This window comes from Sciurus carolinensis, chromosome 13, assembly GCF_902686445.1.
Source record: "Sciurus carolinensis chromosome 13, mSciCar1.2, whole genome shotgun sequence".
In the NCBI taxonomy this organism is placed as follows: domain Eukaryota; kingdom Metazoa; phylum Chordata; class Mammalia; order Rodentia; family Sciuridae; genus Sciurus; species Sciurus carolinensis.
Window position 1 is genome coordinate 68087885 of NC_062225.1, and position 16056 is coordinate 68103940.

At 41.3% G+C, this 16056-nt stretch overlaps 1 protein-coding gene across 8 annotated transcripts in view; it reads right to left on the minus strand.

Moving 5' to 3' along the window:
* The window catches only part of Ltbp1 (latent transforming growth factor beta binding protein 1), a 413663-nt gene that overhangs the window by 224291 nt on the left and 173316 nt on the right, over window positions 1–16056 (minus strand). For 4 of the 8 annotated variants that reach the window (XM_047522255.1, XM_047522253.1, XM_047522254.1 and 1 more), the window contains exon 5: window positions 196–363. The exons of 1 other annotated variant lie outside the window; for it this stretch is intronic. In XM_047522255.1, the coding sequence (XP_047378211.1) occupies window positions 196–363 (168 nt within the window). Of the gene's footprint in view, window positions 1–195; window positions 562–16056 lie in introns of those variants that run through there. 3 more of the 8 variants (XM_047522260.1, XM_047522257.1, XM_047522258.1) reach the window with 2 other exon arrangements.

Genomic DNA, 16056 nt, shown 5'->3' on the forward strand with positions numbered 1-16056 from the left:
CATCTCTCTAAGAAGCCAAAAATCAGGTTAGAAATTATTCCAAAAGTAATTCAGCAGACTGAGTGAAAGAAGCTTATTCGTACTCATAGACAGAAACGCGTTCGGGCAGGCAGTGTGATTGGAAGGGTGTCTAAGTGCTACGATCTCATAAAACTCTGTTCGGGAAGGACAGTCAGGGACCGTGCAGGAACTCACCCACTCGGAAGTTCGTGGCCGTCAGGGTGTCGGCAGCATGGCCATTCTCACTAATGAGAGTGGTGGTGTTCCCCTTCTCGCAGCTGTTCTGACAGCTGCCCTTGGTGCAGGTCACTTTACAGATGCTCGGAGTAAAGACCACCTTGATGCGGCCAGTGTGGTTACTCACTAGGAGCGGAGGCAGGGAGAAAAAGAACAACAAACACATCAGCTTAGTATCCATGAACTTGCCTTGGAAGGCTTAAAAAAAAAAAAATGAGGGGGAAAGAAAAAAAAAAAAGGAAAGAAAAGAACGGAGCAGCAAGAGGGGAAAGAGAGCCCACAACCCGACAGGTTTAAGGAAGAGGGAAGCCTTCAGTGCTCGCTGCTCTGTATCCAGTGGTGTCTCTGAAACAGGAGTAGGAAGCTTAGCAAACAGAACTCTGGGATGCACTCCAAAACCACATTTGAAGTCGAGTCACTGGAGTGGGATTACTAACCACAATGCTGCACTTTATTCACGGGCAGACAAAGAGCAATACCGAGGGCACGAGAGATTAAAGAGCCAACCCTGACAGGCAGATGTAATGCAAAGAGGTTGGCCACGCACCTAGTGGTGAATAAACTCTTGTATCCTCAACTTGCATACTTTCCCTGTTTCTCCACTTATTAAGTCACTATTTGCAGTCCGACCCCTGGAAATGTTTTAGGCATGCGGCATGTCTGAAAACATCTGTCTCAAATCTCCTGGCACTCTCAGCTGAAGTGATCAAATCCTGTGACGCAGCTGCGGGAGCCCATTGCTTTTTCACAACTTTGGGGTGTTATTTCTCCATGTGAATTTATGCAACATATATTTTGTTTTACTGTGAACAGAGCCCATCTAAGAAGAAGTTAGGACAGGTCCAAGGGATGGAAGGTTGCCTCTGGTAACCTTCAGTTCTTGCGACTGCTATTCACAGAGTACCTGAAACAGGTATTGCTGTCTTTCTTAAGGTCCTCTCTTAAACACCAAATGCTATAACCTGACCAAATACTATGCATTTGGTAGCATAGCATCACAAAATGGGCACTAAACTAAAAATACATTCTGGCTTGTCATCTTGGCTCAACCCTGTTGTGACTTTGGACATGTCATTTCACTTTCCTCTAAAACATGAAGGAATTAATTAGAGTTGATATTTTCTAGCCAGTTCTAATGTTCAAAGTCTATCAGAAATAGGCAAGCTATAGTCCAGGGGACAAACTGAGTTCACTGCCTATATTTGTAAATAAAGTTTTATTGGGACACAGTCACACTCATTCATTTCTGTCTACAGCTGCTTTTATACTATAACAACACAGCCACATTGCACAGAGACTATATGACCTCACCCAGACCTGCCCCTCACAGTCAGGTCCCAATCGAAACCCTGGAAGATGGCAATACCGAAGCCATGTTTTGACTTCCCAGTCCAGACGATCCTCCTTCCTGGAGCTTAAGCAGAAAGCAAAGACGTGTTGGCATGAGGCTTTAGGTCTGGTGACAAGTAGTACCCTTCCTGAGGCCACTCTGGCACTATAGTGGCTCAAGAGGAGACTGGCTCCAGGCCAGCCTTTCTACTTCCATCTCTGTCCACCAGAAAAATGTCTTGCTCTGTGTACTTCTCTGGTTTGACCAGTATTACATTTTCAGAAAATCATCCAGGATGCCTCTAGAGACCCACAACAAATTAAACTGTGGTTACAATCGGAGCCTGGAAACAAAACTTGAACCAAAGAAGCCATTAGAATTTCAGGGTTGGAGTGGGGCCTCAGAACTTTTCCTGCAAACCATCTTGTATCCACTGCATGATTTCTGTGTACCAAGTGGTCACCCAGTCTTTATTTAAATATCTCTCGTGACAAGTTCATGACCCACCAAACCCATTCTAGGTATGGGGGCTCCTAGCAAGCATGATTCTTCCTTGAGCTGAAAGCACTCTCTCAGTAACCTGCACCCATTCATTCTAATGCAGTTGCTCACTGTCTCACAATCTAACACCTCTTCCACATGACAGCCTTTCAAATACTCACAGGCAACTGCCACATAATCAAAGAAGGCTCAAGTCAGAGGGAGTTGAAGCCACTGGCTAGGATGGCACTATGACTCCTCCAGAGGAAAAACTCCCTCCATTTTTTTCTGCTAATTTCCTAAGAAAGTTTCTCCTTCCCCAGTGGTTTTAACTCTGGGGATCAAGACATGTTGTCTGAAGTAGGGAAACAGATATTCTAGTAACCAAACAGGACTTTCTGTACCTTGCAAAATGGACCCCAACAGGAATATCTATCAAGGCTTTAACTCACAGGTTAGCAAACCTTTTCTAGAAAGGGCCAAATAGTAAACATTTTAGCATTTCAGGCCAAAAGGACACTGTTAAAACTATTCAACTCTGCTTTGGTAACTGCAAAGCAGCCTGTTAAAGGCAATATGCAAATGAAAGGGTATGGCTGAGTTCCAATAAACCTTTAAAGAAACACAGTTTGCTGCCCACTGCTTTCAATGCTTATGTGACAGTTCAAATTATCTATAATTATTACCTTAGAATTCTTTTTAATGCAATAAAATATTGTTCCCACAACTGGGCAAAATTTACTAGTTCAATTTGGTTTTTTTACAGTAGCACAAACAAATCAGCTTAGGCTCTGTGTTGTCAGACCATGATTAATAAATATCTTGAGGATACTCTGTGTGCACAAGTGTGTTCTCAAGGGAATATAAAAGAATATAAACTTCAAAAGAATATAAACTTCTATTTCTTCTGGCCTTGGCACAATAATGAAATTAGAAGTCGTATGCCAACTATTTTGTCTTCTCTGGCATTAACTCATAGCATAAGCAGCTGCCATACAGATGCCCTGTCGCCTAAATTATGCCCACTCGGGGAAACTGAGACATCCAAAGAAAGCACGCTCTGAACCATGATTCCAATTTCACCTCTGAGTTACAGTAGTCACTTCACAGGCACTTGAGATTCTTTGGGCCATTGTTTTTAAAAACTTGTATCTCTTTGCCAAAAGAAAATTATTTTGGCAAGGAATTGTCTGCATTTTCAAAAAGCAGAGACAGTTTCATATGACTTAATTCTGATTTTTACAATCTTAACATCTTCTTGGAAGCAGAATACATTTTATTTTACATTTTCCCTTGTGTTTTACAAGCATCCTGCTATAAAGTCATCTAATTCTAAAACAGACACCTGTATTTCCAGCAGGTCCTCTTGTCTCTTCATGACGTATTTAATTCTTCATAATTAGCTTTAGGTTCTGACAGCAAGCTTTTCAAAATCAATAGTGAAGGACGATTAAATTAATACTAAATTGTCATTTAGATCTCTAACTGGATCTCTGTAAGTATTGAATAGATTAGAAAACACAATTTTGGGGCTGGGGTTGTAGCTCAGTGGTAGAGCGCTTGCCTAGCATGTGTGAGGCACTGGATTCTATCCTTAACACCACATAAAAATAAATAAAATAAAGGTATTGTATCTATAACTAAAAAATATATTTAAAAAAAGAAAATACATTCTTCCATTCCCACTTTTGTTGTTGTTGTTGTTGTTGTTGTTGTTGTTGTTGTTGTTATAGAGGATTGAACTCAGGGGCACCCAACCACTGAGTCACATCCCCAGCCCTAATTTTGTATTTTATTTAGAGACAGGTCTCACTGAGTTGCTTAGCACCTCGCCGAGTTGCTGAGGCTGGCTTTGAACTTGCGATCCCCCTGCCTCAGCCTCCAAAGTCACTGGGATTACAGGCCTGTGCCACTGTGCCAGGCCCATTCCCACTTCCTTAAAATCATTTCCTCCTAACTAGGCGCAGTGTCTCACATGACAGGCTGAAGACAGTACCAGTCATCTTTTAAGAGTCTAATAGGAATTCACTAACAGTGGACATGAACTCTCCTCCAGAAGCCATTGAAGAAAGAGGAAGAGGATATTCCTTGAATGCCTTGAATAAGCAAATACTCAAGGACGTCTGGTGTCTTGCATACTGTAGCCAGTAAACATGGAATAAATGAATGTCCATGGGTCAAGGGCGACTGCCAAACCCCATGGAGTCAGGAACTCACAGGATGCTAGAGGTCATTCTAGTCTAAGGCCCTACTTCACCAGTGAGGAGACAGGCCCAGGAATAACTAGTGGTAGGAGGCCATTGCTAGGGACACCACCTGGCTGATCAGAAATGACAAATCTGAGAAGCAAAAGTTAGACAGGCAGGAGCTAACAGGGAAAACCATCGAGCAGCTTTTGTGCGTGGTCTCTCTGAACGAAAAAAATGTAATTTTTAGATTCTTGTAGGTAAATCAGCCCCAGAAATCTTAAGCAAGCACTTTAAAAGCTTGGGTTTTAGAGACGTTGGCTAGAAACATAGATTGCCTGGAGGCATGTAGCACCTCCACAGAGCCTCCCAGTCAGTCAGAGACACTCAAGAGTCAACATCCTGTCTGCAGCTTCTGCCAGGCCCTGTGTGAATTTATACCTCCAAGAAGAGGCACTGGCACATGGCTTTAAACAAACCACAGATATTCAGAGTGAATGGCGAACGGGACGGCAGTGAAGTCAATACCTTCCCAAGATTTTTTTTTTTTTTAAAAGCTTCATTTCTGCTGCACAATCATTAATGAAAGAAAAATGCAAAAATGTGAAAATTGTTCTTGACAAATAGACTTCAGTTTAGAAGAGTGTACAGTTGCCATCTCTCAGTCATTAGACCAAGATGTGACCAGAGCAAAGGCAGCCAAAGACATAAATATAATAAGTTCAAGGCTCACATCAGATGTCATGAACAAATACAGTCTCCTCCAGAGTGCTGCAACAGCACGTTAGCATTCATCCAACCTAAACAGCAGGGACCAACTGACACAGGCAAAGTCCTCTGGGAAGAGGCAGCCTCTCTGTGAAGAGCTGTCACCCTGCTCATTAGCAGAGGCCAGTTTAAAGGGACCTTCAGGCTGAATCAGCACAGGTCACACATTCTGAATATGAGGGAAACTGAGCTAATAGCTCATGCTCCCACTTGTAGTCCATCGCTTGCCCGAAGGCCAAGAATTCTTTGAGGGACAAATCATAACAGTATTAAATAATGCTTAGAATAACAAGACTTTATTGTTCAGCTCTCAAGCCATGCTTAACTCCTCTGGGACTATCAAAAGAATGCTCACAGAGTCCTCTGTGCTCCTCAGGAAAAGTAGTATGTAAATAAAAATGAATATCCAATCTATGCCTTCGATGAGCCACCTCAGCCTGGAAAACCCTCCCAGAGGGAATTTCAGATGAGATTTCCAGGACTGTTGCCGGCAGTCCCTCCTTCCAGCTGCGCCTCCTCAGTTATTCAGGTCGCCACACAGGCGATATAAATCCAGGGGAAAGATAGCTCGGCTTTCTCTCCTGTACCAATCACTAGAGGGAACTTAATGTCAGCTACTGGTCTCTCTCTCACACATACATATACAATTCCCCTCCATTTGTACACATTTGAGGAGACAGTCTCACAGATAGGCAAAGACAAGAATATATTAAGTACAATTTAAGAATACATTTCTGGATATATTCTAAATTATATAGACCTATAGATTTATATATATACATATATATATATATATACACACACACACATATATACATATATAATTTAGAATATTTATATATATTCTAATTAAGGAACTGTTTATCACTCACCAAAAGCAGTTATCATATGTACACCATGCTTTAAAATGTAAATATAGTCCCCCAATATCCAGAAATAAACATTTCTGGATATATTCTAAATTATATAGACCTATAGATTTATATATATATATATATATATATATATATATATACACATATATATATAATTTAGAATATTTATATATATTCTAAATTAAGGAACTGTTTATCACTCACCAAAAGCAGTTATCATATGTACACCATGCTTTAAAATGTAAATATAGCCCCCCAATATCTCTGAGATCTGTGGCCACTACCTAATCTCACACTCTCAAGCACGACCTCACCTGTTGCTTTACTGAGAAAACAGAAGCTACCAGACACACACCTATCTGTTGATCTGTCCTGCAGTGGCCTGCCTTCCTCCTGATGAAGGACCTGGGCCTGCTGCAGTCCACCCCTCTACGAGGCACCATGCTCCTTCCACTGTGCCTGCCCAGAAACGTCCTCCCAGGCATTGCTGTTAGCAAGCAGACGTGTTGAACAGCTTCCATCTTTAAAGAATGCCCGTTTCCATCTTTTAAGAATGCTCTACTTCTCAGTTCTCTTCACAGCAAAACTCCTCAAAGAAGCTGTCTACCCTAGCTGGCTCCTCTACCACCCCTCTCAGTCTCTCCTGAACTAGCTGCAGTAGGGTTTCTCTGCCCCACTTAACTAGAGCCACCCTTAGAAAGGTCAGCATGGTCTCCATGGCTCCAAATCCAATGGCAAACTCTCTGATTCTCTCTTATTCAAGCTTTCAACATATCTGTCATTGCAGAACACTCTGCTTTGTGTGGCATAGTCTCTCCCAGCTTCTAGGTTACCCTGCTCTCTTGTGGCTCTTTCCCACCTACTTGGCCTCTCTTCCTCTGTCCAATCTGAAGGAGGGCCTAGAACTTCTCTTTTCTAAACTGACTTTCTCAATGATATTATCCTGTCCCATCTCATGACTCCAATACCACTAGTAGACATCTCTATAGTAAACGTAGAACTCCAGTCTGGACCACTTCTACCTTGTATATATGTCTGTCCATATATGTGCTGGAGAATCTATAATTATGTCTGCACATACATATAGGCACATGCATACACATGTATACCATATATACATACACACACGTACATGCAACAACACAACTGCTTATGGGACTTTGTGAGGTAGGTATCTAATGGACATCTCAAACAAGACATGCAAATGAAGCTCTGATTCCTCCCTGTACCCACGTTCCAATGCGTTCCTCTTCGAGTCTTCCCCAAGTCATTTCTTGCCCACCCCCACCTTCCCACACACCATTTTTCATCATCTGGCAGTCAGTGCAACAGCAAATTCCACCGGCTCTTTCCCAGAAGATGGACAACTTCTCACTAGCTCCTCAGCAAATGCCTTGGTACAATGCACCGTCTTCTTTTATCTGGATTATTTCAAATGGTCTTCTGGCTGGACTCCCTGCCTCCACCTTGCCCTCCTCTAGCTTCCTCTCCACACAGCACTCACGTATGTCAGTCAGATCATGGCCCTCCTCCTTCCCATGGCCTTGCACCTCAGCCAAGAGAGAATCCAAAGGCCTCATGATGATCTTTGGGGCTTCTCATCAACTGGCTCCTCTGACCTCTAAGACCTCATCTCCTATGGCCTTCCCCAGCCCTCCACTCTGGCTTCCCTGCTATTCCTGAAACACAAGCACACTCCTGTCTCAAGTCTTTGCACTTGTTCCCTCTGCTAGAACATTCTACAGATACACAAAGCTTCCTCCCTGGCCTCCTTCAAAGTTCTCGGAAATGTCACATTATCAGGGAAGCCTTTCCTTGCCAACCAAGATGAAACTGGAACACCTCCCACGGTCCCTACCCTTACCCTGTTTTACGTTTCCTGTTTAAGTATTTTTTATTATTACCATAAAATCATAAACTTGATGAGGACAGGCATCTCATTGTAAGTCCTCAAAAAATAATAATGAAAAGAATGAATATACTTCACTGACAGGAAACTAAATAGATACTAACATTTATCTATGGGGTAACTGGTAATATGGTTAAAAGAAAAGGACTCTCCTATGAAATCTTTAGCTCCAAAACACATTTGCGCCAGGCATAGTGGCACAAGTCTGTAATCCAAGTCATTCAGGAGCCTAAGGCAGGGGGATCGCAACCTTGAGGCAAGCCTCAGTAACTTAGTGAGATTCTCAGTGACTCAGACTCTGTCTCATAATAAAAAGGACTGGGGGTGTAGCTCAGTGGTAAAGCACCCTTGGGTTCAATACCCAGTACAAAAAAAGAAATTGTGTGTGTCTGTGTATATGTGTGTGTTATTTGTCTAAGAGAAACAAAAATATTTAAATTTCTAATATCTCAGATCAAGGAAAAGCACAAAGCATTATAACTTGGAAACCTCTCCATCATTACAAAACATATTTTTTCCCTGAATCATTAAAAAATTACCAAAAAAAAAAAATAGCCAATGGTGCTTTTACAAAGTAAAACAATTTTTAAATTAAATAAGCCAAAGAGAATAATGGAATAAGCCACAGGAAATAGCAATTTCTCAAGCATTTTTCAAAAGAAAAACAATTATTTGCTACCAAACTTTCACAACATATTATGCAAAATTCATACTGACCCATGATGGAAATTTCCTTTAATTTATAGATAAAAATCCATGCTAATATTTAAGGTGCTCAATTCTCAGCATATCTCTGATTTGCTAAGTATTCATTCCCTTTGTTAGATAAAGAACAACTACAAAATTTAGCACACCATTGCCCAGATGCAGAAACTCTTCATGAAATTGTCACTGAGCTATAAAATTCACCCCAAAAGAGAAACACACTTTAGTTCACAGTTGAGGGAAACAAGTCCAGGGACGCAAACTAGAGGCGCAGCAATAAAGATGGCAGATTCCATCCACATTTCCACTTATCTCAGCAGTCAGGGCTGATTTCCAATTTGAATCATTCTTTGTTTTACCTTGACTCAAGAGTTAAGGACTATGGTTTTCACCTAGAATTTTCTCCCCATCAATCCTCTCCTGCCAAGCCAGCATCAACGGCCCCCAGCTGGACTTTAGAAAGTGCATCTTGAGACTTGGCATTGCTTTCATCTTTCCTTTTCCTCCTTGGAGTCTAAATACCAATCTCTTCTCTATAAATATATGAAAAGGTCCTATTTTTAATCCCTGGAATGAAATTCAATATTTCTGAAGACACAATGCATTTTACAGTCAAAAGACTAACTTTTACCCAACAAATAGTTTGCTCACCCAGCAGGATCTGACCCAGTGTTTGGGAAAAGAAAATACAGTTGGTCATAAAGTAGAGAACTAGCAAAACAAACCTAATGGCTTTTTGACATTTCCATTCTCTGACCTTTTTTGTAAAATATTTTTCTTTAACCTCATAGACCCTGAAGGGATTCGCCGATCCAGGCAGACTTGCAAACTTTCAGGACAAGGAGCACCCAGCGTTCAGGACAGGCTCTGTTGTCCAGGGACAGAGGTGACGGCACTTGCTCGCTAATCCTCGCCCTGTCCTCAAGTAACTAAAGGAAGAGATGAGACACACACCTTGGTCCTGGTGTTCCTGCGACTTCACAAGCCTGTTCTGTGGTGTCCTTTCAACACGACCTTTAAAACTCACCTGTCTAGAATATACCTGAAAATCCCTCCTCTGCTCCCAATCCTGAAAAGCAGGGCTCCTATCAGTGTGTCCCACCCAGAACAGTCAATAGTATTTAAATTCTGTGATTCAAGACACGATGAAACACATTCTCCAAAAAGAGAGGTCTTTATTCAGTTCGTACAAAGGAGGAGAGGAAAGGCAGGGAGTTCCATGCCCCCATCTTCTCAATTCTGGACTGGGAATGTAACCCACAGCCTTGACCTAGAATCCTGATGCACTTGGGAACCACCTGTGGGGAGAGTTAGATGAGTCTGCCCAGGAATTTCTGGAGGGAGGTGAGACCCTCATGGTTGAAGATGTTACTCTTTCTAAAAGCTTTTCTGCCAAGGGGGAAAGCCATGGAAAAGATATTTCATTTCATATGCAAAAAAAAAAAAAATTTCTACCCCCCTTCAAGACCCTGTGGCAGTCCTTGCAGCAGCACAGGTTAAGGTCCCACACAATGTCCTCGAGGGTAGAGGAGGCGTGCGTGTAAGTGACCAGAGGACCTCACTGCTGTCCAGAAGCAGAAAGAGGGGTGGAGCAGTCGCCACTCACCTGTCTTCCGCCCCTATCACTCACACACTCTGGCTGTTCTGCGGGGCTCCCTACAGAAATAGCGGGTTAGATATGTTTCACGTGACTCACATTCTCTGTCCCTTAATTTTGGAATGGAATTAGGTTTTATTTATCCCCACATTTGTTGTTTTTCAAAGAGCAAGTCAATGGAGGCATGTGCTATCGGTCTATCACTCACCATTTCCATAAATAGCATCTGGGTTGTTTGTTAGGGGGGCAAGTTTGACTAAATGGGCAGCCACTGGGCTGGTTATCAAGGAACAAATTTCATGGCTTATTCACAAGCTTTAGAGGCCATTCATCCCAACAATCCCAGATCATTCCCATCATAGAGAATTAGGATTCTATATAATCTATATGGTCTTATCTAGCCCCAACCTGGCCTCATCTCTGGCCACATCTACATGTACTCAGGACATTAGCCAGGCTAAAGTGTCCAATGGTCCTCACTCACACAACTCTTTCCTTCACAAGCAGTTCCCACCCACCCTCTAAAACTCCCCCCAGCCCCATTTCCTCACCGTCCATCCTTTTGACTGAACTAAACTGCTCCCTCCCACCTCAACCTCCACCAGCCTGGGCACAGCCAACAGTTACACCCTCCCTTTTCTCTTGACTCTGCACATACTTCTATCTATGTGTGTTTCTCTACTTTCCCCACCTTCCTTTAGTACCGCGCAAGCCAGAGAAAATAGTTTGTATTCTTATCTCCCTTTTCTATCTCTAACAAACATCCCATCTGGTGATTTTTCCCTCTTGGGGAATGGAAAAGAGAGTCACATGGGAAGAGGAGGGTCACACGGGAAGAAAATGAAGGGGCTGAAAATGATGATCAGTGATCAAAAGTGACAGAAAGCCAGGTTAGAAGAGACGGGAAGACTGACTAAGCAAAGGGCAGAGAAATGATTTCTAACTCCGACAACTAATGACTAGAAGCCACACAACTTTAAAGGAGTTCACCACCCTCAGGCTTCTATTGCCTTCATGAAGCAGGCTTGGAAATGTCCCCTTGACTCCAAAGGCAGAAACAAGGAAAAACATAACTTACTTTACTTTACAAAATTGAAATTCTACTTAAAAGAAAAAAAAATCAAAAGACAGGACAGAGAAGGAAAGGAAAACCTCTTGGGTCTGAACAGGCATTCTGAGTCACTGGAGTTGCCAGGTCAGAAGTAGAAGCGTTGGTGTGCCTCTCAGGGAATCCAACTCTTCCGTGCAAGCAACAGAAATTCAAAGCAAACAGAAATGAAGTTATCATTTGAATGCATTTTATTTTAAGAAACAATGAGGAAGTTAAAGATCTGAACATTATTGCAACTGCCAAAACAACTCTTGTTTGATGAATTCGGCTGAAAGAAAAATCTGTTGAAGCAATTAGTTACATAGAAAACTGGCATTTTAAAATCTCTGAATTTAGAACTATAGCATCAGGGAATCCAAGTTTGCAGAAAACCAATTCTGTCATTTGCCTTCCACCCGCAACCAAGTAGAAACTTTTCTCTCTGCCTCAGCTTTTAAATGACTCCATCAAATGGCCCCAACTACTCCCCTCAAGGGATTACTGCCAAATTCAATAGATCTCATCATTAGGAAAGATTTCCCTTTTCTCCAAGTCATCATATTATATCTAGCTATGCTCCAGTATCATGTGATAGATAAAATTTTAAAATTTTAGTTGCCAATAAAAAATGAATTACTGATGTGTAATTACACATTGTAAGTTCTCCAGCTGTCAGCTAATTCTTTTTAGGTTACTCATTTTCAACTTCCTTTCTTTTTTTGACTCTCACCAAGATAATGCCTCCCCTGTTGAATACTGTGAGGATTTTGAAATATGTCCACAAATTCCTTGATGTTTCTTTCTTTTTTTTTTTTTTCAAGAAGTGAAATCTGAAGGATACAATAAAATGGAAGTGATGGTTGCAGTTTCAGAGATCAAAAGAGAAGCTGCAAGCTGCTGTCTTGGTCTCTTTCCGATGCATCACTCTAAGGGAAGTCACCTCCCATGCTCTGAGGACTCCTGTCCGTGGCCATGTGAGGGTGTCCTCTTGAAAGTCATCTTCCAGTCCTAGTCAAGCCTTCATCAGGTCCTACTGATGTTCAAATTGAAACTTCATGAAAGAACCTGAGCCAGGACCAACCAGTTAAGCTACCTTAAGGTAACTCAGAATTCCTGACCCACAGAAATGGAGATAATGCCTGCTGCTTTAAACCACTAAGGTTTGGAGGAGCTTGTTACCTAATAATAGATAACATGAATACACACTCGTGGGCTCCTCTTCTTTTCTACTTTTGTTTTTGCCAAGATTTTGAGAACAGAGATGCTGAAATCATGGACTTGCCTAAACACAGAGAGCACTATTTGCATGACCATAGAACTGTATGCATGAAGCATATATGAACTGGGTGCCTACTTGAGCTACAGAGCTCAAACATACACCAGGATCATGTCAGCTACAATTTCATTGCTTTTTCAGACAGAGATGTTCATCAGAAGTTTGGCCCAGGTCATTTTGTTAGGAAATGGTAGAGCTTGGATTTTAATGCAATGCCTTGTTTTCTTCTTCACTGCAGCAATGCTTGTCCTACATTTCTATGGAAATTATATGACACTAAGCATTTGGGGAGATTGAGTGAGGAGGGGAAGCAAACATAGACTGAGCACCTTCTAGGTCATCTGTGTGGCAGTATTCTAAATAGCTTATATCCTTCATCTCCCTGCATCCTCACAACGGACTCATGGAATAAGTGGTAAAACTGGAAGTAAAATTGACCAAATTATGCTATGTACATGTATGAATATGTCCAAGGAATTTCACTATTTTTATAATTATAATGTATCAATTTTTTTTTTAATTTTATTAGACAAAGAAACTGATAATCATGAGTTAAGGGCTAGGATACAGTAAAATCACTCAAAAATTCCACCCTGCAAGATCTTGAAATTATGAGTGGAAAAAACATACATGCAGAATAATGCCAGCCAAGCCACCTACCTCACAAGACTGCGGCAGGAACCATATGAAATAATTTGTATGGACATAATTTGTAAACTGAAATCTACTATGCAAATGCAAAAGGGTATCATTACATGTGGTCAGCTCTTAATGCAGCAACTGAAGGAAAAGCTTAAACCAGCAACAACGCTCACCCCTGATATATTATAAAGCAAAACTTACAAATACTTCTAAATATAGAAAAAATTTCATCTCAAGATGTTTGCTTCCATAATCAAAACTATTATTAAAGACTATAGAATTAAGCATGGTTCTACTGAGGAATTTGGTTGCTACATAATATCTACATATAGCTACATTGCTTAATTTTATTTGAAAGGTATCAAAATGGATTTTGAGCAGTAGCAGGAATCTACTGATTAGAAAGGTTTATTTTACATTCAAATAATTTTCGTTAAGCTCTACAAATCTTGTCAGTAACTCTATATGCAGATACTTTAAAAAACATGTTATTGTCTTGAAAGTCTTACATATAATAAAATTGATGAATTTTAAAAATAGAACAAAAATATTGACTTTGTGCTCATCCAAAAATAACTTACACAAAGACCTAAACTGGTGCTTTTCAATGAGTAAAACTTGCTTTGGCCATTTTTAACTCTGATGTTTGGTTCCTGACTTAAACTGATATGAATAATATGTAGAGCACACTTTAAATAGTCAGATAATACCGTAATACAGTCATGTGCCCCATAATATTTCAGTCAACAATGAGTCATATATTTGATGGTGGTCTTATTATAATGGAGCTGTGTAATGTCACGATTTGATGCACTGCTTGCCTATTTGTGATGATGCTGGTGTACACACACCTGTGTGTCACATGGAAGTGATATAAAAGCATAGCAAATGTGATCATACTCAGTACCTAATACTCGATAATGGGACAAGCGACAATGTTACTGATTTATGTATTTACTAACCTTGTTGTTATTTTAGTGCATCCCTACTTATAAAAAAGAAGTTTGTTGTAAAACAGTATACTGTGTTCCACCTGCAGCAGGCTCACACCTCTTGGGTTTCCCATATTTCTTGGCTGCATTGAGAGGTCATGTCAAGTGACTGACACTTACCATCTAGGTTTGTGAACTCCATGATGTTTGCCCAGTGATGAGATCACCCAAGAATGCATTCCTCAGAACATATTCCTGCCATTAAGTGATGCAGGAGAGTATTTTGATGACATGTTGAATTAATGCATACAAAGTGCTTAATACCGTGGTTGGCACACAGAAAGAGTTAAACAGATAAGAGACTCTGTCCAAATTTCCTAGCTACCTAATCTTCGGTGATCAAGATTACAATGTATGACAACTGCAACAGGTTTTGGGGTTTTATTCGAGGTATATTAAGGTGTGGTTTGGAAACTGGGATCTCTGACAAGAAACATTATGAATCACTTTCTCCATTAATAGTCTTTGAAAATATCCTTCAAAGAGGCATCTAATTTTGCTATATTTCTAGTTCAAGTTATGGCAGAGCATGCCTGATGGGTATTTACACATATACCACATTGTGGCTGCCAGAAAATCCATACTAATAAAGATGAATGAATAGGAGGACAATGGGATTTCAGAAGTCTTATTTAAAAGATTCCCCAAACCACCTTCACTAAGGAACTGAAACTGCATGTTCTCCATTCCGTGTGAGCAAGAATTCCTGAGCCCCAACTGAGAAAATCCAAGTGGGTCCTCAGACATGGATATGGAAATACATGGAACCCTACTGACCCCCAAGCCAGGCAGAAACAATTCTCCAAGTGTTCCAGGGATCTCAGGGAACCGATGGAACTAACCCACCCACTCCGTTCTCCATCTGCCAACCCATCCCAAGCTTTCTTAGAAGTGAGGAGGTTGGATAGAAGTAAGAGCTATAAAGAGAGTGAAGAAAAGAAGTCAAACAGCTGGGTTTTCCCTCTCTAGAAGGCAATCCTCGTAAACAGGGCATGCAGCTGTTAGAGAGCAGGGCAGAAATAGAACACATGTTAGCTGAGGTCTTTTGTCTACAAAACAATCAGCAGAGTGCACATTATCCCAAGTCATAGGATGTTCTAGTAAGGCTGGGTGCAGCAATACGGGAGGTGGAAGTCTCAAGAGAACCCGGGAAAAACCAGCCCCGTAAGACAGACCTCACAGAGATGGGGACTTATTATTCCAGTGACTTATTTCAGTAACTGCAAAGATATTAAGAAACCACAGTACTTTTAGAAACCCATTATACATTGCCCATCCCCGCCCCCTTTCAGAAATGCTGTTGAACTTCATTCTTGTGCCCAACGTCAATGTGGCAGAAGGCTTCTGTCTGGCTGCTTCTGCTTCCTTTCGGTATTCTCCTTGTGTTCCAGTTACTCAGTGTTCAACTCTAACTTACAAATTCCTTAAGAGAGAGTCTGATTAATATAATTTAGTCAGCATCATCCCTGGTGGGGAAAGCTTGTCTGCCAGGCCACCATATAGGCAGTCAGCCAGCCTCAGATTGGTTTTTCTTGGGTCAAATGCCTATTCATTTTCCAGTCCACTGTGGCCAGAAGGTGAGGTCACCCACAAGGGCATTTTTCTACCTAGATGTATCCTGCCTGATTATAACAGTATCATTTGTTCTACTAACTCATCCATTGATTTGTCCAAACTGCTCCAAATGATCTTCTGCCCTGCTGAAATGGTAATCTAAGAAAAATAACAGATTTCCAGAGAGCTGGCACATCAGCTGACCAGATGTAGGACTATTCTGTGGTAGAAGAAAACATCAAGGGCTCTCATGGCCTGCACTCAGAACTGCTGCTCATTCTACCCCTTCCCTCTACTGGGTAAATGAGACATGTGGCCAAGTCCAAAGACACGGGTAGGAGCAGGGGTAAAGGCCACTATACCCACAAGAAAGCCACAGCAAGAGAGGAAAGAGAACAAAGAATTATGCATAAAT